A 26,597-nucleotide genomic window follows, 5' to 3' on the forward strand; every position below is an offset into this window, starting at 1 on the left:
TGTATACAAAGGACTGGCCAGAGGACAGGGCAATGTGGAAAATGTTTAAATTAAGATGTGTAGGCCTTTCAAAAAACATGGTGGAGCTGCAGAAGGATCAGGGCATGATTGATTTGGTTTTCCTGAAGGGACGCTTAGATTTCAAATGTTTGGGAAACATGACCTTATGGGAAACTCCTATGGAATAAAATAGGCATGAAACCACAGAGTTCTGGATGACGTAATAGGTCCATTCCATTTTTAGCTTTGTGATTCTTTGATAAGACTAAGAAAAGTCTTATGTGTCTGCTGAGGGTAGTAAGTGTGAGAGCCCTTAGAGATTGTGGTCCCCAGGTATAATTGCCAGCAGATATTTATGAAAACCTCTAGCATCAAAAAAGACACTGCCCTTTGTTCTCAAGGTAGGCAAACAAAATTGTGATTTGACAACAGAATGAATTTTTATGCCAGTATTTCTGACTGTGACTAATATTGCCATATTGCAAATAAATAAACTAATTTGCTCTATGTAATTTTCTAATTTTCTTTCCTTTAGTTAATAAACTAAACTTCAGGGCATATTTAACTTGTATGTAGATTTGAAAATGGAAAAGCTAACAAAATATATAAATAAATTCCTAGCGTTTATGCACTTGTAGGTCAATATATATCATTATTATTACTAATGATAACTACACAACACTTTGAACTTCTATGGTGTATTTCATCTGAGTTTAAACCAAAATACCTTCTCCTTTTTCAACCATAAAATGATGCTTTGGTTTAGACAGATGTCTTATGTAATGATGCCTCTTGTTACTGTAAAGTGAAATATGTCAAATCTTATAGGGTCTAATGTGTGTTTCAAGAGGTAATTTTTGTAACAACCTAATTTTTGATACAACTTTCATGCAAGGAAACATAATATAATGTTCAAGCTATCTTGTCCTAGAAATTAAATTTATGTTGATAGGCAATTATAAACAAAACATATGATCATAATTATTCATAGTTAATAGAGAATTGAATCATGAATTAATTCACTCTTTGGACTCAGTTCTTCTGTCCTTTTTATCTTGTTATAGAATGAATACTTATGTTATCATTTCTGATTGTGCCTAATAATATTTTTGTATTGCAAGTAAATCTACAAATAATTATATGTTTAGCATACTGGTTTGATTTGTCAAATAGATATACAAAATTAAAGGTCATATCCAATTTTTATGCATGTGGAGAATGGAAAAAATGACACCAACAAAATGTCTAAATAAATTCTTACAATTTTTGTGGCAACAGATTAATGTATTGATATTAGTATTTTGCAGTTCTGTGATGTTAGATGGTTCTCCTAGGTAAAGGTTTCTGTTATTACTGTAAATCAAAATATTTCTGTTAAAGGGTCTGATCTTAATCCCATTTAAATCAGTAGCAAAGCTCCCATAGAATTTAAATAGGGGAGGATTGGGTACCTATCCTGGGTGGTGCTAAACTTTTTGTAATGTCCTATTATCTATTTTTGTATGATTCTTATATAATGAAATATAGTATTTGAACTGTCTTGTCCTAATAATTACAATTTGTGAAATTAAAATGGCAAAAAAGAAATTTTCCCCTCTCTGGTTTCTCTACATGATCACAATAATTACTAACTAATAAATGAATAATTAATCACTTCACTCTTTGGACCCAAATCTGCCTGCTACTCTTAACTCCCTTTGATTTAAGTGTGATCATTCCCTGAATAAGGTACAGTGATTGCACTTAAAATATTCCTTTTGGCTCTATCAGTATTATCAGTTTAAGCAGTAATACCCAATTAAATTATAGGGAACATCTCTCTCGATAAACAGAAGGAACGTTTCAAGTGCTCCTACTATACTAGTTCATGTGAGACTCAGGTCTGATATATTTGCCTATGGAACTCACTATCATAAGATATCGTTGAGGCAGGATTAAAAAAGGAAGGGGAATTTTATGGATAAATACAATATCCAGATTTATAATAAAGGTTAAAAAAATTAAAAATTATTTTTGGAATAGATATAAACCCTTTTCTTTTATTGCAGAAACCAACCTCTAACCAGTGGGTGTTAGGAAGAAACTTTGTTCAAACAAGTTATCCCATATCTGACAACTGCAGATTTTCTTGCACCTTCCTCTAAAGCAGCTAGTCCTGGCCATTGTTGAAGATTAAATTAGCTGGACTAGACTGTAGTAGATGACTGGTTTGATTCAATATGGCAATCCTTATCTTTCTATGCCTCAATAATACCTTGGGATAGTGAGCTCGCCAGGCATTTAGAAGCAGAGATTTCAGAAACTACTGTATATCAGATCATCTACCTCAGTGTTTCTCAGATGGTGAGTCATGAGCCCCTAGAGGGTCATGAAAATGAATTGGGGGGGGGTTGTAATGTTCTGAACAATCTAAACCAAAGAAAAACTTGCCCACCTTTGGCCTTCAAGGTCAACCTCTTGAAACACACATGCAAATAAATGACATAGATTTATCATTGTTATCACTGATACATATTTTACTCTTACAGTAAGTAGAATGGTGTCATGAAAATGTTTGACTTGGAATAAGGGGTCACCAACCTGAGAAGGCTGAGAAACATTGGTCTAATTGAATATGATGCATCTGACATTTTGACATATATGCATTTGCTTTTCTTCCATGTAAACCCCTGCAGTAAAATCCTACTGGCCAAGGATAGATGGAGGGAGACAATGTCACCACAGTGGCCAAATTCATTCTCACGGGACTTTCCGACCTCCCGGAGGTGCATTTCCCTCTTTTTCTGTTGTTTTCTCTCATCTATTTAGCCACACTGGCAGGGAACATCACCATCCTCATTGCCATAGGAACAGATGTTCGCCTGCACAACCCCATGTATTTCTTCCTCAGCAACTTGTCCTTGCTGGATATCCTGTGTCCAACCATCACAGTACCAAAGATGCTGGACATGTTCCTGTCTGGGAACAAGGAGATTTCATTTGCCAGCTGCGTGTTGCAGCTGTATTTCCTCATTGATGTGGTGGGGACAGAGATCTTCCTTCTGGCGGTGATGGCCTATGACCGGTATGTCGCAATATGCCATCCCCTGCAATACACGGCCATAATGAATAAAAGACTCTGTGCTCAGATGGCAGCTGGTACCTGGATATCAGGGTTTCTTAATTCCCTGCTGCACACTTCATTCACCTTTACATTATCTTTCTGTGGGTCTAATGAAGTCAATCAATATTTCTGCGATATCCCTCCAGTGGTGGCCCTCTCCTGCTCCTCCACCTACACCAGTGAAATGGTACTTCTTATCGTGGCTGGGGTCTTAGGAAGCAGTGCTTTTGTGATCACCCTGGTCTCCTATATCTATATTGTCTTTGCCATCTTGCGCATGAGCTCTGCCAAGGGCAGGCACAAAGCCTTCTCCACCTGTGCCTCCCACCTGACTGTGGTTGGCCTGTTTTATGGCACCACCATTTTCACCTACGTGCGCCCTTCCTCTCGCTACTCACCAAATCAGGACAGGGTCATTTCTATGCTCTACGGGATCATCACTCCCATGTTAAACCCCATGATCTATAGCCTGCGGAATAAGGAAGTGAAACGGGCCCTGAGGAGAGTGATCAGTCAGGAAAGATTTACAGCCAGGAGTGAAGATTAACTCGCTGAAGCCCCAGTCCCAGCACTTATATACGTGCTTAACTTTAAGAGTAGTTCCACTGACGTCCCTGGGACCACTCATGCTTCAAGCTAAGCACAGGCTTAAATGCTTTGTTGGATCAGAGTGTTAGTATTCTTAGCCACTTTTTGCAATGCCACAACCACTAAAGCCAATGGGTGTCTTTCCATTGTCGGAGCTGGACCAGGACCTAAGAAGGAAAAATCCTCTCCTCTCCTGGCCAGTCCACCAGGGAATGAATCCAGTGCTGAAAACATAATCTGCTACAGCTTGAGCTAAACATGAAAGTTTTTCTGGATGGGGGCTGTAACAGACTCATGGCCCCCAGTGATTGGCACAGAGGGTAACGTGTAAAGCACAATCACCATTGGGTTCACTTGACATTGAATTGACCATGCTAATGGCATGTTGGTAGCACCTCCCAATGTTATCAATGGCAGTTACTAGAGCTGGGCAGGAAGTGGAATTGCTGTCCTTCAGAAATTTTTGTATTTCTTGCAGGGTCCCAGATCTCAGATTGGAGCCTGAGGCCAAACGTCTTCACAGCAATTTTTCAGCCCCAGAGCCCAAGCCTCACAAGTCCATCAGCTGACCCAGGTCCCTGTGTAGACATACCTTTAGACTGCAAAGGCCAAACTTTCTTAACCACATTGTATAGAGAACCATCTATCTGCACAAATTCTTACAACAATAGGTACCCCCCCACACACACAAAATAGATGGCAGGAATGACAAATATGGACAAGAGGCTTAATTAAATATGGTCTTGGAAATAGGTAGGTGTAAGGAATTAGGTGCATAAGAGGGAATCAAACCTGACCCTCAGTGGGATCTCAGGAAGGTAGGACAGTAGCAGCCTTAAAGCTTATCTCACCTGAAGGGAAACCCACAGCCCCACAAATTTATGAGTGTATTGATGAGGATTCTGCTGTTATCCCTATCTTGTTTTAATAGTTCTGTGATTTTACTTATATTGATTGTGGTATTAATAAAACCCATAAAGTCTCTATTTGAATCTCACCAACTGTCTTCTTCATAATTAATCTCTAAGTAGCCACCAAAGAATGAACCTATTATACGTGACAAGTGCATCTTGCACCCCAAATTAAGCATAAGTCTGCTGTATCCCCTGGAAAACTGAGCCAGCTGCAGCTGTCCTCTTTAAACATGGTTGTTGGTACCTTTATCCTCCTGTGGATGGGAACTAAATACAAATAGCCTTTGGGAAGGAAACCTAGGGAGAAAAGCAAAAAAAGTTTACCAAGTAATAATGAATTGAAAATGCACTTGAGAGTTCACATGCAATTTATGCTTCAACCCCCAAACACACCTGGTTAAACAGCTTGATTAGTTATTTGTGGTGTGACCAAGTTTCTCTGCTGTATCATTGTGACACTCTGTACCTCAAAGCAACACCCTGGCACCCACATATTCACCACTGTTATATAATTGCAACAAACCTTGTACAAAATATGTCATGTGAAGTGTCAATGGAAAAGTTATGGTTTGCTGAATAGGATTATCCTATTTGTATGCATGTATCATTTTTGTATCTGAAGTTATGAATATTGACTATGTACCTGTATTTCAAATAAGTTTGCTCCTGAGGTAACTCCCACAAGGTAGTTTACATCCAGTCTAGTCAGCACATTGTGAATGGACTATTCAAGTTGATGGCCCATCAATTAACACAATGGGCCATGGAGGAAGCTTATCCCCACCTAATGGACTTTGCTGTTGACGTTCTAGCCAGAATATGGGTAATGGCCCTTGCTATGATTCATCGAAGCATGCAAGGACATGTGATCAGCTCATATGACACTGGTCTCCATCTTGTGCTGTACTTTTCCACTAACTCTGCTGGGGGCTTTGTTTGGGACAATGAAGTTCCCTTCACATTGCAGAAGCTATAAAAGGGAGAAATGACATCATCACTTGGACTCACTCCCCCCACAACTGAGCACCTGGAAAGATGGCTAGAGGATAAAGAGTTGGATTGGGGAGGTGGTCCCAGGTGGGAAAGGAGGAATACCAGCCTGTGTATGGAATATTGGTGAGCTGTTTGTACCATCAGGGTGAGACACGGCTTGATTCAAATCTTGTCTAGGTTATAGAACTTAGATTGTGATTTTGTTTTATTTCTTAGGGAATCTACTTTCATATGTACACTTATTACTTATAATCACTTAAAATCTGTCTTTTTGTAGTTAATAAACCTGTTTTATATTTTTTACCTAAAACAGTGTGTTGTTTGACATGTAAAGGGAAATCTGCTCAGGAACAGGGGCTGGTGCACTGTCCTCTCCACATTGAGGGAGGGTGGATGGGGTAATAACTTACACTAGTCAGGCTTCTGACCAGGACAGTACAGGACAGGTTTGGGATCCTAGGCTGGGGAGCTGGAGGGAACTGACTGAAGCCTCTCTATTGTTGGTTCATGAGTGGCTGGCAAAAGCATTCATGTAACTCTGCTAGATGTGTTCCTGCCTGTGAAAGTTTGTGTGAGTGCAAGACCTTTCACATTATCACAGTATGAAAGGAAGCTCAGGTTGGTAAGACAGAGGGCTCAGCGGTGCCCAGTTCCAGGTTGCACCCCGGGAACGTCTGTCACAATCATGCCTCAGGGATCAGGGTCCCCATTGCTCATGAAGAGGCAGGATAAACTCGGATGCTGATAACAAGATGGAACTGCTTTGGAGGCAGGATGCAAATGTGTTCCCGCTTGATGTAGGTCTGAAATGTTGGAGTTCTATCTGTCTACCAATCATCTTTTGTTTTCTTTTAGTATCTTCTACTCTTTCTAATTTTGTGCTGATTTTTCCCTGTTTGAGTAAAACAATTAGTTTCTCCTTTTTTGTTGTTGCTATTTTATTCAGTTGAAAGGCCAGGAGTTAGATGTTGCTAGGAAATATAGTTTAACAGTTTGATTCCCATTAGCTCTCACTCCCTTTATGTGTTTGGGTCTGAGGTGAGGGATGAGGGCTTGAAGAATGAAGCTGATCACTAGAGTCAAGATTTTCAAAAGGGAATATGATTTTGGGTGCCCAGCTTCAGGCACCTCAAAAGGATTTGATTTTCAGAGAGCACTGCGCACACACCTTCTGAAAAATTAAGCCCCTTTAAGGGGGTCTCATTTTTGTCTACACAAAATCACTAGTCACTTGTTCAGCTTTGTCATTAGGATGTTTCTCTCACTCAGTATATAAAGGTATCCTGACTGGACTATTTTGATAGTATAATGCTGGCACTCCTTCCTAGGCTGGGCAAATGACTGAAATGGGAATCTGAACTAGCTTCACAACATAAGGCTGAGTACAGGGAAGAGAGCAGGCTTGGATTAAAGTCTGGTGTCTTTGTTGAGAACCCAAATCCAGCTTCATCTATTCTTCCCCAGCCACACAAACATGACCAATAACATCTATGGACCTCTCTGTTCTCCTGGAACCACATGGAAATCACAATAACTCAGTTCACATTTAGGTTCTTTTTTTTTTTATTTCAAGGACCAAAACAAATACAGACATAGACATTTGCGTCTCTCTGATTAATCCCATTTGAGTCTCAGAAGGCTTTGGAATCCCTCACACTTATCAGATCTTCAGGCACCAGGATGTAGGCAGTCTGACCTAATGGTCAGAGCAGAGTCAGACGCCAGGCCAGGTCAGATACCAGAGGATCAGAGTCTGTGACAGGCCAGAGAGTGGACTGAGAATCAGGGGTCAGGAGGTAGGCAGGGTCAGGTTACCAAGAGATCAGGTTCCAAGACAGGCCAGAGGGTGATCCAAGGGTCAGGTGTCAGGATATCAGGAGGTCATAGTTAGGCAGCAGGAGAAGGTAGCATAAGGGGAGGCAATCTTGAGCTGGGAAAAACCCACTTGCACAGACAACTTCCTGATCCTCTGCTTGTTTTAAATGGAAACAGAGCTCAGTCCATCAGATCTCAGGACTGGAGTCCTCTGTCAGAGTTGATCTTCTAGTTCTGACAGCTGTTAACAGGTTAATAGGTAGCATGTCAGAGATTTCTGGCCCCAGGAGCCCTATGGATCAGGGTTTGACATTGTGGTCTCTGACACCATGCTGCTCCTGACTCTCTCATCTCTTTCCCCATAATCCTAAATTGAACACTATAGTGGTAAAATCTAACCTTTCACAGCTTCAGAAGAGTCAATGGTAGCTGTAGTCTACTCTCCTTTGTTCAATGTGCTGGGGTCTATACAAGAGACAGTTCTTGCCCCCAATGAGTTTACAGTAAAAATAGACAAGCTAAAGGATGTGAATGGAAACAGTGATACAAAGATTGAAAGTAACCTTTCTAAAGATCAGTGGCAGAGCTGGGATTAAAAAATGGATTTCCTAACTATTCATCCAGTGCCTCTCCTCTAGATTACATGATAAAGCAAGACCAATCTGGCACTTGAGCCATATGGAAGCCAGTAGCATGTAACTGTTTTGTATAATAAATGCTTCCTGTTTAAGGACTGTGATTCCATGATTCCATGACTATGAGAGTGGCATTGTTACCCAGGGTTATCTGAACCCAAAGCTATGGTAACTAGTCTCTGTTTTCCTGATGGTGTCAGGAAATAAATAGGGATGGGAGCACAGCACCTCTGTCTAATAAATGATTGGTACACACAAGAGTGCTTCCACCCAAAAATACTCGTTTTTATTGAGTACAAAGCACACATATAAAATAGCAATAGACTAGAGCACCCCATAATATAGTTACCCAAAGTCTAGAGTGGTGTCCTCCTAGCTGCTGCTCATAGAAAATCCAAACTTCTCCAGAGTATACACACTCACTAAACTGTAGGTTTCTCCAAATAAAGCACATAACTCAAAATATCTTAAGATGCTAACAATTTCCCCAGCAACAGCAAAGAACTCATAATTTTTACTTATCAGCAAAGTAGCTCTGGCAAGAAACTTACAGGCACAAGCACCCAGCCCAAGGTCAGCTATTCACACTCCCTTCCATTTTCATGAATTGGCCACTTTACTCTATCTATCCTAGTTAGTAACACTGCAGCAGTGCATATGTTTTTGTTCTGTCTGCCTAAGCAAGGCCACATTCTTCTTGACTACGTGGTGTTCTCACTTCCAGCTTATGGTGGTTAAGTGCACAAGATGGCTGCGGGTTATGTCAAGTCCAGGTCTCTCATAACAGCATAACATCTATGTAAAACCAGTGTTAGAGGAGAAAGAGGCCCACAGTTGCAGAGTAGCCAACTCTCATGATTATACTGTGAGTTTCTCAATATTTGGTAGTTTTCTTAAAGCCCCAGTTCCAAGAATTAAGATATTTCAGGAGAATCACAACTTTCATTTAATGAAAAAGTTAATTTCTGGCCCTTTGAGTTTGCAAAGGAAATCTTGAAAGCATGAGACGAGTGCTCCCAAAAGGTGCAGAAAGTAGATAGTAAATAAAAAGAACAGGAGTACTTGTGGCACCTTAGAGACTAACAAATTTATTAGAGCATAAGCTTTCGTGGGCTACAACCCACTTCTTCGGATGCATATAGAGTGAACCATATATTGAGGAGATATATATACACACACATACAGAGAGCATGAACAGGTGGGAGTTGTCTTACCAACTCTGAGAGGCCAATTAAGTAAGAGAAAAAAAACTTTTGAAGTGATAATCAAGATGGTTCAGTACAGACAGTTTGATAAGAAGCAAGTGTGAAAATACTTACAAGGGGAGATAGATTCAATGTTTGTAATGGCTCAGCCATTCCCAATCCCTATTTAGCCCTGAGTTGATTGTGTCTAGTTTGCATATCAATTCCAGCTCAGCAGTCTCTCGTTGGAGTCTGTTTTTGAAGTTTTTCTGTTTTAAGATAGCCACCCGCAGGTCTGTCAAAGAATGGCCAGACAGGTTAAAGTGTTCTCCCACTGGTTTTTGAGTATTATGATTCCTGATGTCAGATTTGTGTCCATTAATTCTTTTGCGTAGAGACTGTCCGGTTTGGCCAATGTACATGGCAGAGGGGCATTGCTGGCACATGATGGCATATATCACATTGGTAGATGTGCAGGTGAATGAGCCACTGATGGTATAGCTGATGTGATTAGGCCCTATGATGGTGTCACTTGAATAGATATGTGGACAGAGTTGGCATCGGGCTTTGTTACAAGGATAGGTTCCTGGGTCAGTGTTTTTGTTCAGTGATGTGTGGTTGCTGGTGAGTATTTGCTTTAGGTTGGGGGGTTGTCTGTAAGCGAGGACAGGTCTGTCTCCCAAGATCTGTGAGAGTAAAGGATCATCTTTCAGGATAGGTTGTAGATCTCTGATGATGCGCTGGAGAGGTTTTAGTTGGGGGCTGAAGGTGACAGCTAGTGGTGTTCTGTTATTTTCTTTGTTGGCCCTGTCTTGTAGGAGGTGACTTCTGGGTACTCGTCTGGCTCTGTCAATCTGTTTTTTCACTTCAGCAGGTGGGTATTGTAGTTTTAAGAATGCTTGATAGAGATCTTGTAGGTGCTTGTCTCTATCTGAGGGATTGGAGCAAATGCGGTTATATCTTAGAGCTTGGCTGTAGACAATGGATCGTGTGGTGTGTCCTGGATGGAAGCTGGAGGCATGTAGGTAAGTGTAGCGGTCAGTAGGTTTCCGGTACAGGGTGGTATTTATGTGACCATCGCTTATTAGCACAGTAGTGTCCAGGAAATGGACCGCTTGTGTGGATTGATCTAGGCTGAGGTTGATGGTGGGATGGAAATTATTGAAATCATGGTGGAATTCCTCAAGGGCTTCTTTTCCATGGGTCCAGATGATGAAGATGTCATCAATGTAGCGCAAGTAGAGTAGGGGCGTTAGGGGACGAGAGCTAAGGAAGCGTTGTTCTAAGTCAGCCATAAAAATGTTGGCATACTGCGGGGCCATGCGGGTACCCATAGCAGTGCCGCTGACTTGAAGGTATATATTGTCCCCAAATGTGAAATAGTTGTGGGTGAGGACAAAGTCACAGAGTTCAGCCACTAGGTTAGCTGTGACATTATCGGGGATACTGTTCCTGATAGCTTGTAGTCCATCTGTGTGTGGAATATTGGTGTAGAGGGCTTCTACGTCCATAGTGGCCAGGATGGTGTTTTCTGGAAGATCACCGATGGATTCTAGTTTCCTCAGGAAGTCAGTAGTATCTCGAAGATAGCTAGGAGTGCTGGTAGCGTAGGGTCTGAGGAGAGAGTCCACATAACCAGACAAGCCTGATGTTAGGGTGCCAATGCCTGAGATGATGGGGCGTCCAGGATTTCCAGGTTTATGGATCTTGGGTAGCAAATAGAATGTCCCTGGTCGGGGTTCTAGGCATGTGTCTGTACAGATTTGTTCCTTTGCTTTGTCAGGGAGTTTTTTTAGCAGATGGTGTAGTTTCTTTAGGTAATCCTCAGTGGGATCAGAGGATAATGGCCTGTAGAATGTGGTGTTAGAGAGCTGTCTAGCAGCCTCTTGGTCATATTCCAATTTATTCATGATGACGACAGCACCTCCTTTGTCAGCCTTTTTGATAATGATGTCAGGGTTGTTTCTGAGGCTGTAGATGGCGTTGTGTTCAGCATGGCTGAGGTTATGGGGCAAGTGATGTTGCTTATCCACAATTTCAGCCTTTGCACGTTGACGGAAGCAATCTATGTAGAAATCCAGTCTGTTGTTTCGACCGTCCGGAGGAGTCCACGCAGAATCCTTTTGTTTGTAGTGCTGGTAGGGGGGATTCTGTGGGTTAGTATGCTGTTCAGAGGTATGTTGGAAATATTCTTTGAGTCGGAGACGTCGAAAGTAGGATTCTAGGTCACCGCAGAACTGTATCATGTTCGTGGGTCTGGAGGGACAAAAGGAGAGGCCCCGAGATAGGACAGACTCTTCTGCTGGGCTAAGAGTATAGCTGGAAAGGTTAACAATATTGCTGGGTGGGTTAAGGGAACTACTGTTGTGGCTCCTTGTGGCATGTAGCAGTTTAGATAGTTTAGTGTATGGAGTGGAAATCCATCAACTTCATGAAAAAACTCGTACAGATACAGACAGACATCATCTTCCTTTCCAAATGCAAGCAGATGGACATCATACCAAAAGGACTAAAGGTAAAAAATCCATTACAATCTACATATCACACAGACTATGCTGAGAGACTGTGTCACACACTCTCAAAGAAACTGCGAAACCACCTGATCAGCATCCTATACAACAAACAGGGAAAGATTAAGAATGAGCTCTCAAAACTGGATACTCTCATAAGAAACCAACCTTCCACACAAACTTCCTCATGGATAGACTTTACAAAAACTAGACAAGCCATTTACAAGACAAACTTTGCCTCTCTACAAAGGAAAAAGGACACTAAACTATCTAAACTGCTACATGCCACAAGGAGCCACAACAGTAGTTCCCTTAACCCACCCAGCAATATTGTTAACCTTTCCAGCTATACTCTTAGCCCAGCAGAAGAGTCTGTCCTATCTCGGGGCCTCTCCTTTTGTCCCTCCAGACCCACGAACATGATACAGTTCTGCGGTGACCTAGAATCCTACTTTCGACGTCTCCGACTCAAAGAATATTTCCAACATACCTCTGAACAGCATACTAACCCACAGAATCCCCCCTACCAGCACTACAAACAAAAGGATTCTGCGTGGACTCCTCCGGACGGTCGAAACAACAGACTGGATTTCTACATAGATTGCTTCCGTCAACGTGCAAAGGCTGAAATTGTGGATAAGCAACATCACTTGCCCCATAACCTCAGCCATGCTGAACACAACGCCATCTACAGCCTCAGAAACAACCCTGACATCATTATCAAAAAGGCTGACAAAGGAGGTGCTGTCGTCATCATGAATAAATTGGAATATGACCAAGAGGCTGCTAGACAGCTCTCTAACACCACATTCTACAGGCCATTATCCTCTGATCCCACTGAGGATTACCTAAAGAAACTACACCATCTGCTAAAAAAACTCCCTGACAAAGCAAAGGAACAAATCTGTACAGACACATGCCTAGAACCCCGACCAGGGACATTCTATTTGCTACCCAAGATCCATAAACCTGGAAATCCTGGACGCCCCATCATCTCAGGCATTGGCACCCTAACATCAGGCTTGTCTGGTTATGTGGACTCTCTCCTCAGACCCTACGCTACCAGCACTCCTAGCTATCTTCGAGATACTACTGACTTCCTGAGGAAACTAGAATCCATCGGTGATCTTCCAGAAAACACCATCCTGGCCACTATGGACGTAGAAGCCCTCTACACCAATATTCCACACACAGATGGACTACAAGCTATCAGGAACAGTATCCCCGATAATGTCACAGCTAACCTAGTGGCTGAACTCTGTGACTTTGTCCTCACCCACAACTATTTCACATTTGGGGACAATATATACCTTCAAGTCAGCGGCACTGCTATGGGTACCCGCATGGCCCCGCAGTATGCCAACATTTTTATGGCTGACTTAGAACAACGCTTCCTTAGCTCTCGTCCCCTAACGCCCCTACTCTACTTGCGCTACATTGATGACATCTTCATCATCTGGACCCATGGAAAAGAAGCCCTTGAGGAATTCCACCATGATTTCAATAATTTCCATCCCACCATCAACCTCAGCCTAGATCAATCCACACAAGCGGTCCATTTCCTGGACACTACTGTGCTAATAAGCGATGGTCACATAAATACCACCCTGTACCGGAAACCTACTGACCGCTACACTTACCTACATGCCTCCAGCTTCCATCCAGGACACACCACACGATCCATTGTCTACAGCCAAGCTCTAAGATATAACCGCATTTGCTCCAATCCCTCAGATAGAGACAAGCACCTACAAGATCTCTATCAAGCATTCTTAAAACTACAATACCCACCTGCTGAAGTGAAAAAACAGATTGACAGAGCCAGACGAGTACCCAGAAGTCACCTCCTACAAGACAGGGCCAACAAAGAAAATAACAGAACACCACTAGCTGTCACCTTCAGCCCCCAACTAAAACCTCTCCAGCGCATCATCAGAGATCTACAACCTATCCTGAAAGATGATCCTTTACTCTCACAGATCTTGGGAGACAGACCTGTCCTCGCTTACAGACAACCCCCCAACCTAAAGCAAATACTCACCAGCAACCACACATCACTGAACAAAAACACTGACCCAGGAACCTATCCTTGTAACAAAGCCCGATGCCAACTCTGTCCACATATCTATTCAAGTGACACCATCATAGGGCCTAATCACATCAGCTATACCATCAGTGGCTCATTCACCTGCACATCTACCAATGTGATATATGCCATCATGTGCCAGCAATGCCCCTCTGCCATGTACATTGGCCAAACCGGACAGTCTCTACGCAAAAGAATTAATGGACACAAATCTGACATCAGGAATCATAATACTCAAAAACCAGTGGGAGAACACTTTAACCTGTCTGGCCATTCTTTGACAGACCTGCGGGTGGCTATCTTAAAACAGAAAAACTTCAAAAACAGACTCCAACGAGAGACTGCTGAGCTGGAATTGATATGCAAACTAGACACAATCAACTCAGGGCTAAATAGGGATTGGGAATGGCTGAGCCATTACAAACATTGAATCTATCTCCCCTTGTAAGTATTTTCACACTTGCTTCTTATCAAACTGTCTGTACTGAACCATCTTGATTATCACTTCAAAAGTTTTTTTTCTCTTACTTAATTGGCCTCTCAGAGTTGGTAAGACAACTCCCACCTGTTCATGCTCTCTGTATGTGTGTGTATATATATCTCCTCAATATATGGTTCACTCTATATGCATCCGAAGAAGTGGGTTGTAGCCCACGAAAGCTTATGCTCTAATAAATTTGTTAGTCTCTAAGGTGCCACAAGTACTCCTGTTCTTTTTGCGGATACAGACTAACACGGCTGCTACTCTGAAACCAGTAAATAAAAAGATTACCTATTAACTTTTAAGCCAATCTTATGATTCTTGGGAGGGTCAGATCTCCTGGTTTTTGAATGCTTGGGGTCGGCAATACTTCAGCCTGTAAAGCACTTCAGGAAGGAAAGAAATTATAGTAATGTATTATAATGGGCTGCCCATCCTCTGGTGGTTGGGTGGCAGGTGAATAGGGTGTGAGAGAGAGACTGGGGGAATGGGAAAATAAAATAAAGTGTCCTTTTGGTGAATGGTGCTATTTGTTGCCAGCAGAAGGAAAGGTGGTGAGGTGTGTGTGAGGGTGTAAATTGTTGCCCCTGGGCAGTTCATCATCAGTAGGGATCAAACCTGAGACCTTAAAGCAGCAGCCTCAACCATCTAAGCTGAGAGACCCACATCTGTTACTAAATACTGTAGCAGGCTCATCAACCTGTATCTGTGGCCAACTCACCATTAGAGGGTGACATAGCACCACACTGAATGATATGGACTATTACAGTTTTGTTGGCTTTTTAGACAATGTGGTCTTTCCTAATTCCTTCATACCCTCCTTATGCAACAGTATTGTTAATATCTCATTCTTCCCACAGTGTAGAAACCAGTTCAATGGCTGGGGAAAATCACACCAGTGTGTGTAAGTTCATCCTCTTCGGAGCTACGAATTGTCCACAGCTGCACTGTTTCCTCTTTGTGGCTTTCCTCATCATGCACCTTTCACCTTAGTGGGGAATATGGGGATGACTGCATTAATCAGGATTGACTCCTGGCTCCATAGCCACCTGTACTTCTTCCTCAGCTACTTGTCAATCGCTGATCTTGGTTATTCCTCCACCATCACCCCCAAGATGATGCCATGCTTGTTATTGGGGAGGAAGAAGATTTCTTTCCCTGGGAGTACCGTTCAATTATATTACTTTGTTCTTTTTGCCACCCTTCAATGTCTCCTGCTGGCTGTGATGACATATGATCGGGATGCAGACATCTGTAACTCACTGCTCTATACTGTTGTCAGGTTCTTCAGGGTCTGTTTCCAGCTAATTTGGGTATCTATACTATTGACGTCATCCATGCAGTACTGGAAACTATTTTTACCTTTTGCTTATGCTTCTGCGGGCCCCAGGAGATCAATCACTACTGCACTGTCATGAGTTACAAAGGTAGAGTTGGTACTGAATACTGAAGTCCTCTTGGCTGTGTGTGGATGCAACATAGCCCATGATGCAATGAGAAAGTGTTAGGCTTGTCCTAGGGTCATCATATCAGATTTACTCTCCCCCCACATTGTAGAGGAGCATCCTGGGCACTGGTTGGCTGCTGCCCTTATCCATGAGATTGGCACTGTCTCATGCTCCTCTGAGTATTCTAGGCAGGGTTGATAACATCACCTCTATCTTTATTAAGATTGCCTGACACTTCCCTTTATATGACCCTTTATATGACCCTGTTTTCAGTTGCTTACAACTTTGAAAAACTAACTGTAAAGGCTGAAATTTCCCATGCTGGTTGTTTGTATCAGACTAAATTATTTTTGAAAATTTTCACCCAAAATAGTTCAGCCATTTTTGAGAATGAGGCTAGAGAAAAATATGTTGTTTTGCCTACGGTAAAAAAAATTCTGGACACCTTTTCTTTCAACAGCTTTAGTCCTTCCATGTTTTGGAGCAGGGACTTGAAATTTGTCCGGTGGGTGTCCTTAAAATCAAGGATATGGGTTTTTTGCTACAACCATGGAAATCTGCTTGAATTTGGCCAAGTTATAAAACCTCTGAAAAATTGAATTTGCACATGCTCAACAGAAATGTCTTTGATTTTAACTGCTTTAAAATGTCCAAAGATTCTATCCTCACTGTGCATGCTCCATCCCCTCACAGCTCCTACATGTGACCAGACTCCTACATGTGCACCAAATTCACAGAACAAAAGAGCATGCTCCAGCCAAGGGCTGTAAGGGTGAAGCCAGACTTTCCCTGTAACTGGTGCTCCCTGCTGCTCCAGGCCAGGATGAGGCCAGGTACTGGAACAGAAAGTGAGCCCGTCTTTCCTGTGCTCTTAATTACGCCGCCGCCGCCCCCCCCCCCCATTGACACCTGGGCAGTGTGTTGGAGGAAACTGTCCAATTTGAATGCAGTGTGGACAAAAGCTGGAGCAGAGGGGAGGGTTAAAGAGTAGATTGGGACAAGGAGTCTGAAACTGGGACTAGGACTACCCAGGCAAGGAGATTTGGCCTATGAATTGCAGGTGTAGAAGTGAGGCTGGAACTGGGTTACCAAGGAGATAGAGACTGGGAGCCAACAAGGCTGGGGGAGGGGAAGCTGAGACTTAGGCTAGGTCTACACTACCCGCCTGAATCGGCGGGTAGAAATCGACCTCTTGGGGATTGAATTATCGCGTATCGTCGGGACGCGACAATCGATCCCCGAATCGACGCTCTTACTCCACCAGCGGAGGTGGGAGTAAGCGCCGTCGACGGGAAGCCGCGGAGGTCGATTTTGCCGCCGTTCTTACAGCGGGGTAAGTCGGCTGCAATACGTCGAATTCAGCTACGCTATTCACGTAGCTGAATTTGCGTATCTTAAATCGACCCCCCCCCCGTAGTGAAGACCTGCCCTTATTGGGCAATGAGATTGGGACTGGGAGTCAGAGAGGGAAGCAGTGGGAGGGATTGGGAGCCACTTGGCTGGGAGAAAACACTGAGTTTAGACAAGCAGCAGGAGAGAGATGGGAGACTGGGACCAAAACTGGCTGAGCAACAAGACTGGGACTGAGATGAGAAGCCTAAGGAGTGGAGACTAGGACTGTGAAGGCAAGGAGAATGAGATAGGGACAAGGAATCAGAGGTGGGGAAAAGACAGGTCTGGGGAAAGGACATATTGGAGGGGACAGGACGAAAGGGCTCAAACTTCAGGGGGAACAGGCAGAAGTGTCTGTGGTACTAGAACACACTCCTCTCCAAAGCTTGGAATGGAACCCAAGAATCCTGAGTCTCACCATTCCTCTGTGGTCAGCGAATAGCTGTGAAACACACTGGCAAAGTGTGTCTCATCCCCCTCAGGTGCTGGTCTACGTAGGAGTTGACAACCTACTGCTGTTATCAGTTTTTTCTATTAGCTCCAGTGGCAGAGGTCTGTGAGGTGGATCTGAAGGTTCCAACCCTGCTGCTGAACCATGTGGGTTTCAGTATGATTATTTCTGATTATTCAATTTGGTCTTTTTTTAAAGTAGGAAATTGCACACGCAAATTAGCCTTTCATTAAAAGAATGTCATTACGTTTGAAAATTCAAGCACTCAAAAGTTAGGAAATACCAGAATTAAGCTTGCCTGTGCAACTTTAATTCAGCCCTCTTGCGTGTATGTATTATAATAAAGTATTTACTTACATGGTCACATATTGTTTTTTTCTTTAACAAGGATTAATTTATTAGCATAAATTTAGCTAGTACCAAGGAATATAATGGTGATTAAGCAGGTGCTAAATAGCTGTCAAATGCTAAGCTAATAAAAAAGACAGCCTGATAAGGATTAATGGGTATATTTTCAGTATATTACAGTGCTTCAGAAGCTTCTGTCAAGAGTAGTTGGGTTCATTTTGGAAAATTACAGAAAGAAAAATATCTTTTTATGTATTGGATCTATTAGTAAATTAAGGTCTATATTGAACATTTAGGCTCGTTCCTGAGTAGAGCTAGTCAGAAAATAGGGGGAGAGGAGGAGCGAGTGGGGGGGGGGCGGAGGAGAAGCCCAGGGTCCAGGTCGTCAGGGAAGGGCTGGAGAGCAGAGCCAGCACTGCGGCCGCTGGGCTGCGTCTGCAGCAGAAGTGGAGCGCCAGGCCCAAGGGGGCCTCTGCTGTGCATGGGCCCAGTGCCATGGCGCCTTTGGCGCCATTATAAACCCGGTACTGACATGGGGGTGTGAAGTTGGGGATCACTCCTGATTAACAACATCATCCCAAGATTCCCCACCAGGGTGATAATATAGATCACCAGGAACACCATGAAGAGGGGCACTTGCAGTGCTGGATGATCTGTGAATCCCACAAGAATAAACTCAGTCACTGGGGTACCATTCTCCCCAGCCATCTTTCTCCACATATTTTGTCTCTGCAATAAGAAGGATGACAATAATTATTATTCCATAAGAGGGCACAGTGATTTACATAAATAGTAGCAGAAACAATCCCAAAGCCTAAGGGTTTCCAATTTACAAAAAGAGGAAGGATGGTCCATTGATTAGGGCAATGGCCTAAGGCTTGGGAGACTCAGCTCCGATTCCTTACTCTGCCACAAACTTCCCAGGGGGCCTTGGGCAAGTCACAGAATATCTATAGAGCAAAAGCAGCACATAGGCTAACTTACCTGAACTAGTTTGAATTGAGCTAGTGCAGGGAGCAATAGCTGTGAAGATAGCACAGTGTGGGGGTTCCAAAGTGAATTAAACTAAACCAAAGGCAGGCCACTTTAACTCTGAATAACAGTGTCCACACAGGAGTTTAATGCAATTAACATAAAAATGGCCATACTCTATCAGACCAAGGATCCATCTAGCCCAGTATCCTGTCTCTAACAGTGGTCAGTGCCAGATGTTTCAGAGAGAATGAACAGAACGGGGCAATTTCAAGTGATTCCCTGTCATTCAGTCCCAGCTTCTACCAGTTGATGGTTTAGGGACAACCAGAGCATGGGGTTGTGTCCCTGACCATCTTGGCTAATAGCCATTGATGGACCCATCCTCCATGAACTTATCTAATTCTTTCCCCCCCACAAATCCACTTCAAATTCATGCCTTTAGTTCATTCAGATTAACTGTTATGGATGTCCCTGTATAGACAAGCCTTTAGTCTCTCTGTGCCTCGATTCCTCATCTGTAAAATTGGGATAATAGCACTTCCCTACCTCACGGGGACCTGTGAGGGTACATAGATGAAAGACTGTGAGGTACTCAGATGCTTCTGTAATGAGAACAGTAGATAGAAACTGAATCAGACAAACACAGCAAATTATTACAAGAGCCAAAGGTAGAACAAGGAAGGGAGAGACAAGAGGCAGAAGATTTAGGAGTTGTATAGTTCTGCTATAATTAAGGGAGAAATTAGCATACCGTTTAATAGCTGATTTTTCTGTGTGACTTGGATTATCTTGAAAATTGCTTTTCCTCATCCACTGCTTTCCCCTCATCCACAGAGCCAGTTATCTCATCATAGAAGGCAATTAGGTTAGTCAGGCATGACTTGCCCTTGGTGAATCCATGCTGACTGTTCCTGATCACTTTCCTCTCCTCTAAGTGTTTCATAATTGATTCCTTGAGGACTCTACTTCCACCACTCAGCTTTTCATGCCTGGAACACTTAGGACTTAGGACGGAAGAATCCCATGCACTGCTACAGTGTAGGAGTAGGGTTAGTGGTCCAACTCTGGGGTAGTTTGAGTAAGGAATTCCAGAGATATATGCATCCATGTTGTGTGTTCTGAGTAATGCTGGGCATTAGAGCAGGTGTAGAGGCGATGGCTGGAAAGTTAATTGAAGGAAGTGAGTTTGAAAGGGTGTCAGATGCAGGCTGATGTCTGATGAGGCTGTTCCAGGCATGAAAAGCTGAGTGGTGGAAGTAGAGTCCTCAAGGAATCAATTATGAAACACTTAGAGGAGAGGAAAGTGATCAGGAACAGTCAGCATGGATTCACCAAGGGCAAGTCATGCCTGACTAACCTAATTGCCTTCTATGATGAGATAACTGGCTCTGTGGATGAGGGGAAAGCAGTGGATGTGTTATTCCTTGACTTTAGCAAAGCTTTTGATATGGTCTCCCACAGTATTCTTGCCGCCAAGTTAAAGAAGTATGGGCTGGATGAATGGACTGTAAGGTGGATAGAAAGCTGGCTATATCGTCGGGCTCTACGGGTCCATGTCTAGTTGGCAGCCGGTTTCAAGCGGAGTGCCCCAAGGGTCGGTCCTGGGGCCAGTTTTGTTTAATATCTTTATTAATGATCTGGAGGATGGTGTGGATTGCACTCTCAGCAAATTTGCAGATGACACTAAACTGGGAGGCGTGGTAGATACACTAGAGGGTAGGGATCAGATACAGAGGGACCTAGACAAATTAGAGGATTGGGCCAAAAAAAACCTGATGAGGTTCAACAAGGACAAGTGCAGAGTCCTGCACTTAGGACGGAAGAATCCCATGCACTGCTACAGACTACGGACCGAATGGCTGGGTAGCAGTTCTGCAGAAAAGGACCTAGGGGTCACAGTGGACGAGAAGCTGGATATGAGTCAACAGTATGCTCTTGTTGCCAAGAAGGCTAACGGCATTTTGGGCTGTATAAGTAGGGGCATTGCCAGCAGATCGAGGAACGTGATCGTTCCCCTTTATTCGACATTGGTGAGGCCTCATCTGGAATACTGTGTCCAGTTTTGGGCCCCACACTACAAGAAGGATGTGGAAAAATTGGAAAGAGTCCAGCGGAGGGCAACAAAAATGATTAGAGGTCTGGAGCACATGACTTATGAGGAGAGGCTGAGGGAACTGGGATTATTTAGTCTCCAGAAGCGAAGAATGAGGGGGGATTTGATAGCTGCTTTCAACTACCTGAGGAGGGGTTCCAAAGAGGATGGAGCTCGGCTGTTCTCAGTGGTGGCAGATGACAGAACAAGGAGCAATGGTCTCAAGTTGCAGTGGGGGAGGTCTAGGTTGGATATTAGGAAAAACTTTTTCACTAGGAGGGTGGTGAAGCACTGGAATGCGTTACCTAGGGAGGTGGTAGATTCTCCTTCTTTGGAGGTTTTTAAGGCCCGGCTTGACAAAGCCCTGGCTGGGATGATTTAGTTGGGAATTGGTCCTGCTTTGAGCAGGGGGTTGAACTAGATGACCTCCTGAGGTCCCTTCCAACCCTGATATTCTATGATTCTATGATTATAGACAAAGGGAGCAACATGGAGAAGGGTTGACTGGATCGCAGATAGTGACAGGGGGAATAGGAAATTTGTTTTGATATGTAGGTAGGGGCACCGTCATGTAGAGCCTTAAAAGTGAAGATGAGGAGACCACATTTAATGAGGAAAGACCGGGAGAGAGTGATGGGGCTACACTGTCCGGGCAATGAGTGAAACCTGATAATACTATGTGCATGTTGGATGGACTGGAGAGTGAAGATATGAGAGACGGGAGGGCCTGAGAGGAAGAAGTGGTGGATTTCAGAAATGTCATAGATGGAGAAGGCCATTAATCATGGTGTTTATTTTTCAGGGGAATTTAGTGTGGATGACAGTTTTGGAAACTGCCGTCCTCCTGCAAAGCAGAAGCACCCTACCCAGCCACTAAGAATTTGTGATGACCAACTCTTGACTGACATGCCAGGGTTTGAACCAGGGACCTCCAGAGCTTTTCTTTTTTTTTCCTAACTCCCCCAAGCTGTGACAGCTTGAGCAAAAGCTCCATTACTATGTACTGTACCAACCCATATCTTCAGAACAGGAACCATAACATACAAACACCAGTGGGGTACACTTTGATACTCTGCATCTGGTCATCCTTTGGCCTCTCTTCTCAGAATGCCAGCTTTGAGGGACAACTGATTCCAAAGGGAGTGTAGTCATTTTGCTGGCTCACTAGCTAAATTCACATAGATCACTGAGAGCACATAAGGACACCTTTCTGCCACTGCTGACTCAGGCTGTGTCCACTACAACTAGCTACTATGAAACTGATTTTTAAATGTCAGGTCAATAACGACGACAACATCAACAACAAAACATGAATGGACAAAATACCACACTCATTCCTTCTTTAACTCACTGATTTTAACCATGTTAACAACACGCGTGGGTGTTCTAAAAAGTGATCGAGAACTTTGGAATCAGGTTAGGAATGTTTTTTATTTTAATCAAACCTGGCCACACATACACCCCTAATTTGGGCAAAATGGATGGTCATTGATCTTCTAGACCCTTGGTGGTCTTTGTGAGGGATTTACAAGCTACAGTATAATGCAGCGTTACAGTACATCTTACCTGTCTTCTGCAATTACAATTTCACTGAGGAAGTTTAATGTCCCCTCTTCACATTCTCCAAGCTTTCTGGAAGAGATGCTTTATTCAAACACAAGTTATTGGGCTCAACATATGAGTAACTGGATGACATTCTATGGCCTGCTTAAGGCCTGAAAGGAAAGAAAATTTGGTTTTCTTTTGTTAAAAATAAGTCGTTAAGCAACAAGCAGGATTTAAAGCATCTTGCTAACATCTCTAATTCCCAGGCAAACTCAGAAATCTCTAATCTGGGAGTAGGCTGTTCACGGCAAATGTATCAGTTTTCTGTGGGCAGGGGCGGCCCATCCATATAGGCGAACTAGGCAGTCGCCTAGGGTGCCAAGTTAAATGGGGCACCAAATTCAAGGAAAAAAATCAAATTAAAAAAATAAAATGAAAAAAATTGAAAAAGATGAAAAAAATACGAATAAAATAATGAAGATGTCATTATTTCAATTCTGGTGCACGTACGGAGGGAATATGAATTATAATTCATTTCTCTACATTTCTGATAATGTATTAATATGTCAAATCTTTTATTTACTGCAAAAATAAATAATATTTTAGCAAAAAAATTTAATTTGCGACGTAGAGTCAAGATGACCCATTCCGCAATTTTGATAAGCAATAACTCAGCCACAATGAAACACATCCACCAGCGGCAAGAGCTGCAATGCTAGTGACATCTAACTCGAATATACATCAAGGTCACATAGCCGGAAATTCATGTAGAACGGAGATATCTTGAGTTTTTACATGTCAAACGGTCATTTTAAACACACGTCGCAGGTAGATGGTTAAGAATCGAGAGAATACTGTGGAAAAATTGTGTTTCTTGGTGCCAAAGAATAAAGAATAATGTCTTTCAGCATTATAAATCCAAAATGTGAGTATCTTTAAGCGTTATTAACCTTAGCGTTATTATCGGGCTGTATAATTATGAACTTTTCTTTGTTATAACTGGTTCACATGTAATAAATAAGGTCCATAAAAGAAAAGTAACAGCGTTAAAGCTTAATAGACTACGAAAGTGATGATGTCACACTTCAAGAGGATAACCGTGAGGAAGGGGATTACTTTCCAAACAACTGGTGTCGGGTTATAATGTCAAAAAAGGTCATTTTGTTTCTGTGTAAATGCTGTAGCTTGGGGTACGTCTTCACTTACATCCGGGTCCGGATGTAAGCAATCGATTTTCTGAGTTCGATTTATCGCGTCTGGTTAAGACGCGATAAATCGATCCCGGATCGATCCCGGAAGTGCCCCGGATCGATCCCGGAAGTGCTCGCCTTCGACGCTGGTACTCCAGCTCGGCGAGCGGAGTACGCAGCATCGACGGGGGAGCCTTCCTGCCGCGTCTGGACCGCGGTAACTTCGGACTAAGGTACTTCGAATTCAGCTACGTTATTAACGTAGCTGAATTTGCGTACCTTAGTCCGAAGTGGGGGGGTTAGTGTAGACCAGCCCTAAGGCCTGGTCTACACTATGAGTTTAGGTTGAATTTAGCAGCGTTAAATCTAATTAACCCTGCACCCATCCACACAACGAAGCCATTTACTTCGACATAAAGGGCTCTTAAAATCGATTTCTGTACTCCTCTCCGACGAGGGGAGTAGTGCTGAAATCAACATTGCCGGTTCGAATTAGGGTTAGTGTGGACGAAATTTGACGGTATTGGAGCTATCCCACAGTGCACCATTGTGACCGCTCTGGACAGCAATCTGAACTCGGATGCACTGGCCAGGTAGACAGGAAAAGCCCTGCGAACTTTTGAATTTCATTTCCTGTTTGCCCAGCGTGGAGAGCACAGGTGACCACGCATAGCTCATCAGCACAGGTAACCATGCAATCCGAGAACTGAAAAAGAGCACCAGCATGGACCGTACGGGAGGTATTGGATCTGATCGCTATATGGGGAAAGGATTCCGTGCTAGCAGAACTACGTTCCAAAAGACGAAATGCCAAAACATTTGAAAAAATCTCCAAGGGCATGATGGAGAGAGGCCACAACAGGGACTCATATCAGTGCCGCGTGAAAGTTAAGGAGCTCAGACAAGCGTACCAGAAGCAAACGGAAAGTCCGGGGCAGAGCCGCAGACATACCGCTTCCACGCTGAGCTGCATGCAATTCTAGGGGGGGCCGCCACCACTACCCCACCCCTGACCGTGGATTCCGAGGAGGGGGTACTCTCAGCCATGCCTGAGGATTCTGCAGACGGGAAAGATGAGGAGGAGGACGAGCTTGCGGAGAGCACACAGCACTCCATTCTCCCCAACAGCCAGGATCTTTTTCTCAGCCTGACTGAAGTACCCTCCCAAACCTCCCAAGGCGGTATCCCAGACCATGAAGCCATGGAAGGGACCTCTGGTGAGTATACCTTTGTAAATATAAAACATGGTTTAAAAGCAAGCGTTTTTTAATGATTAATTTGCCCTGCGGACTAGGGGTGCATTCGCGGACAGTACAGCTACTGGAAAAGTCTGTTAACATGTCTGGGGATGGAGCGGAAATCCTCCAGGGACATCTCCATGAAGCTCTCCTGGAGGTACTCCAAAAGCCTTTGCAGAACGTTTCTGGGCAGTGCAGCCTTATTCCATCCTCCATGGTAGGACACTTGACCACGCCATGCTAGTAGCAAGTAATCTGGTATCATTGCATGACAAAGCCTGGCAGCGTATGGTCCCGGTGTTTGCTGGCATTCAAGCAACATCCGTTCTTTATCTCGCTGTGTTATCCTCAGGAGAGTGATATCGTTCATGGGAACCTGGTTGAAATACGGGAATTTAATTAAGGGGACAGAGGTGGCCGTTCCTACTGGGCTGTTTGCCTGTGGCTGAAAAGAAATCCTTCCCTGCAGTTAGCCAAGCGGGGGGGGGGGGGCGGGCATTGGTGCTGAGCTTTTCGCGTTTGGCTAGCAGGGATCTTCCCTGATACCAGCCATGCGGTGGGGGGAGGGGTAAAGCGATCATCCCAGAGAATTGGATGGGTGGTGGGGGGGGGTTAGTTTGGTTTCTGCTGCTGCACGTTAACAGGAAAACCGCAGCACTCAACAGGCTTTGCTTGGTATGGGAAAGGAGGGCGCTGCTTTAATGAAGGTTGCAGAAGCCGAAAGACAATGGCTTACCGTGGCTGCATGCAAGCTGAATTCTGTTGCCCAGACCTGCGTCTGTGATCTCTAACACCAAAGCCGCAGGCACTCAATATTAAGATGCAAAATGCGACCTTGTACCAAAATCACATGTGCTATGTAATGTGAATAGTGTTGTTCACCGTGAAAGAGTATAAGCATTGTTCTGTAAAATGTATCTTTTTAAATACTTCTCTCCCTTTTTTCCCTCCCTCCCGCAGCTGCAAATTTTTCAAGCCTCCCTCCTCCAACCCGAAGGCTATCTCAGATAAGGCGGCAAAAAAAATGCATGTGAGACTAAATGTTCTCTGAAATCATGCAATCGACCCACGATGAAAGAGCTCATCTGAATGAGTGGAAGGACACAGTATCAAAGTACAGGAAAGATGTCAGTGAACGTGAGGACAGGAGGGACCAACGTGAGGACAGGAGGGACCAACGTGAGGAGAGGAGGGATGCTCGAGATGAGAGGTGGCGGGATGCAATGCTGGGGCTGCTGCGTGAACAAACAGACATGCTCCGGTGTCTGGTGGAGCTTCAGGAACGGCAGCAGGATCACAGAGTGCTGCTGCAGCCCCTGTATAACTGCCCTTCCCCCTCCCCAAGTTCCATAGCCTCCTCACCCAGACGTGTAAGAACGTGGGGGGGGAGGCTCCGTGCACCCTGCCACTCCACCCCAGTGGATAGCCCAAGCAAAAGGCTGTCATTATTTTGAACTTTTTTAGTGGCCTTTTCCTTCCCTCCTATCCTCTTCCCAAACCCCACCCGGGCTACCTTGTCAGTTCTCTCCCTATGTTTATAATCAATTAATAAAGAATACATGATTTATAAACGATAGTGACTTTATTTCCTTTGAAAGCAAGCTGTGAT

General features: G+C 43.7%; 2 protein-coding genes across 2 annotated transcripts in view; one reads left to right on the top strand and one right to left on the bottom strand.

Moving 5' to 3' along the window:
• LOC135877851 (olfactory receptor 5F1-like) overlaps positions 1–18,656 on the bottom strand; it is a 59,879-nt gene extending 41,223 nt beyond the window's left edge. Inside the window, 1 exon segment of the mRNA XM_065403382.1 lies at positions 18,481–18,656. Within this exon segment, the coding sequence (XP_065259454.1) occupies positions 18,481–18,656 (176 nt within the window).
• LOC135877088 (olfactory receptor 5V1-like) lies at positions 2,700–3,650 on the top strand. The gene has a single exon (XM_065402438.1). The coding sequence runs from the start codon at positions 2,700–2,702 to the stop codon at positions 3,648–3,650; it is 951 nt and encodes a 316-aa protein (XP_065258510.1).
• Positions 18,657–26,597: the final 7,941 nt, after the last annotated feature.

Source organism: Emys orbicularis, chromosome 4 (assembly GCF_028017835.1).
Source record: "Emys orbicularis isolate rEmyOrb1 chromosome 4, rEmyOrb1.hap1, whole genome shotgun sequence".
Lineage (NCBI taxonomy): Eukaryota > Metazoa > Chordata > Testudines > Emydidae > Emys > Emys orbicularis.

Excerpts from the sequence above, each read along its gene's own strand:
- LOC135877088 (XM_065402438.1), top strand. The coding sequence starts at position 2,700 with ATGGAGGGAGACAATGTCACCACAGTGGCCAAATTCATTCTCACGGGA.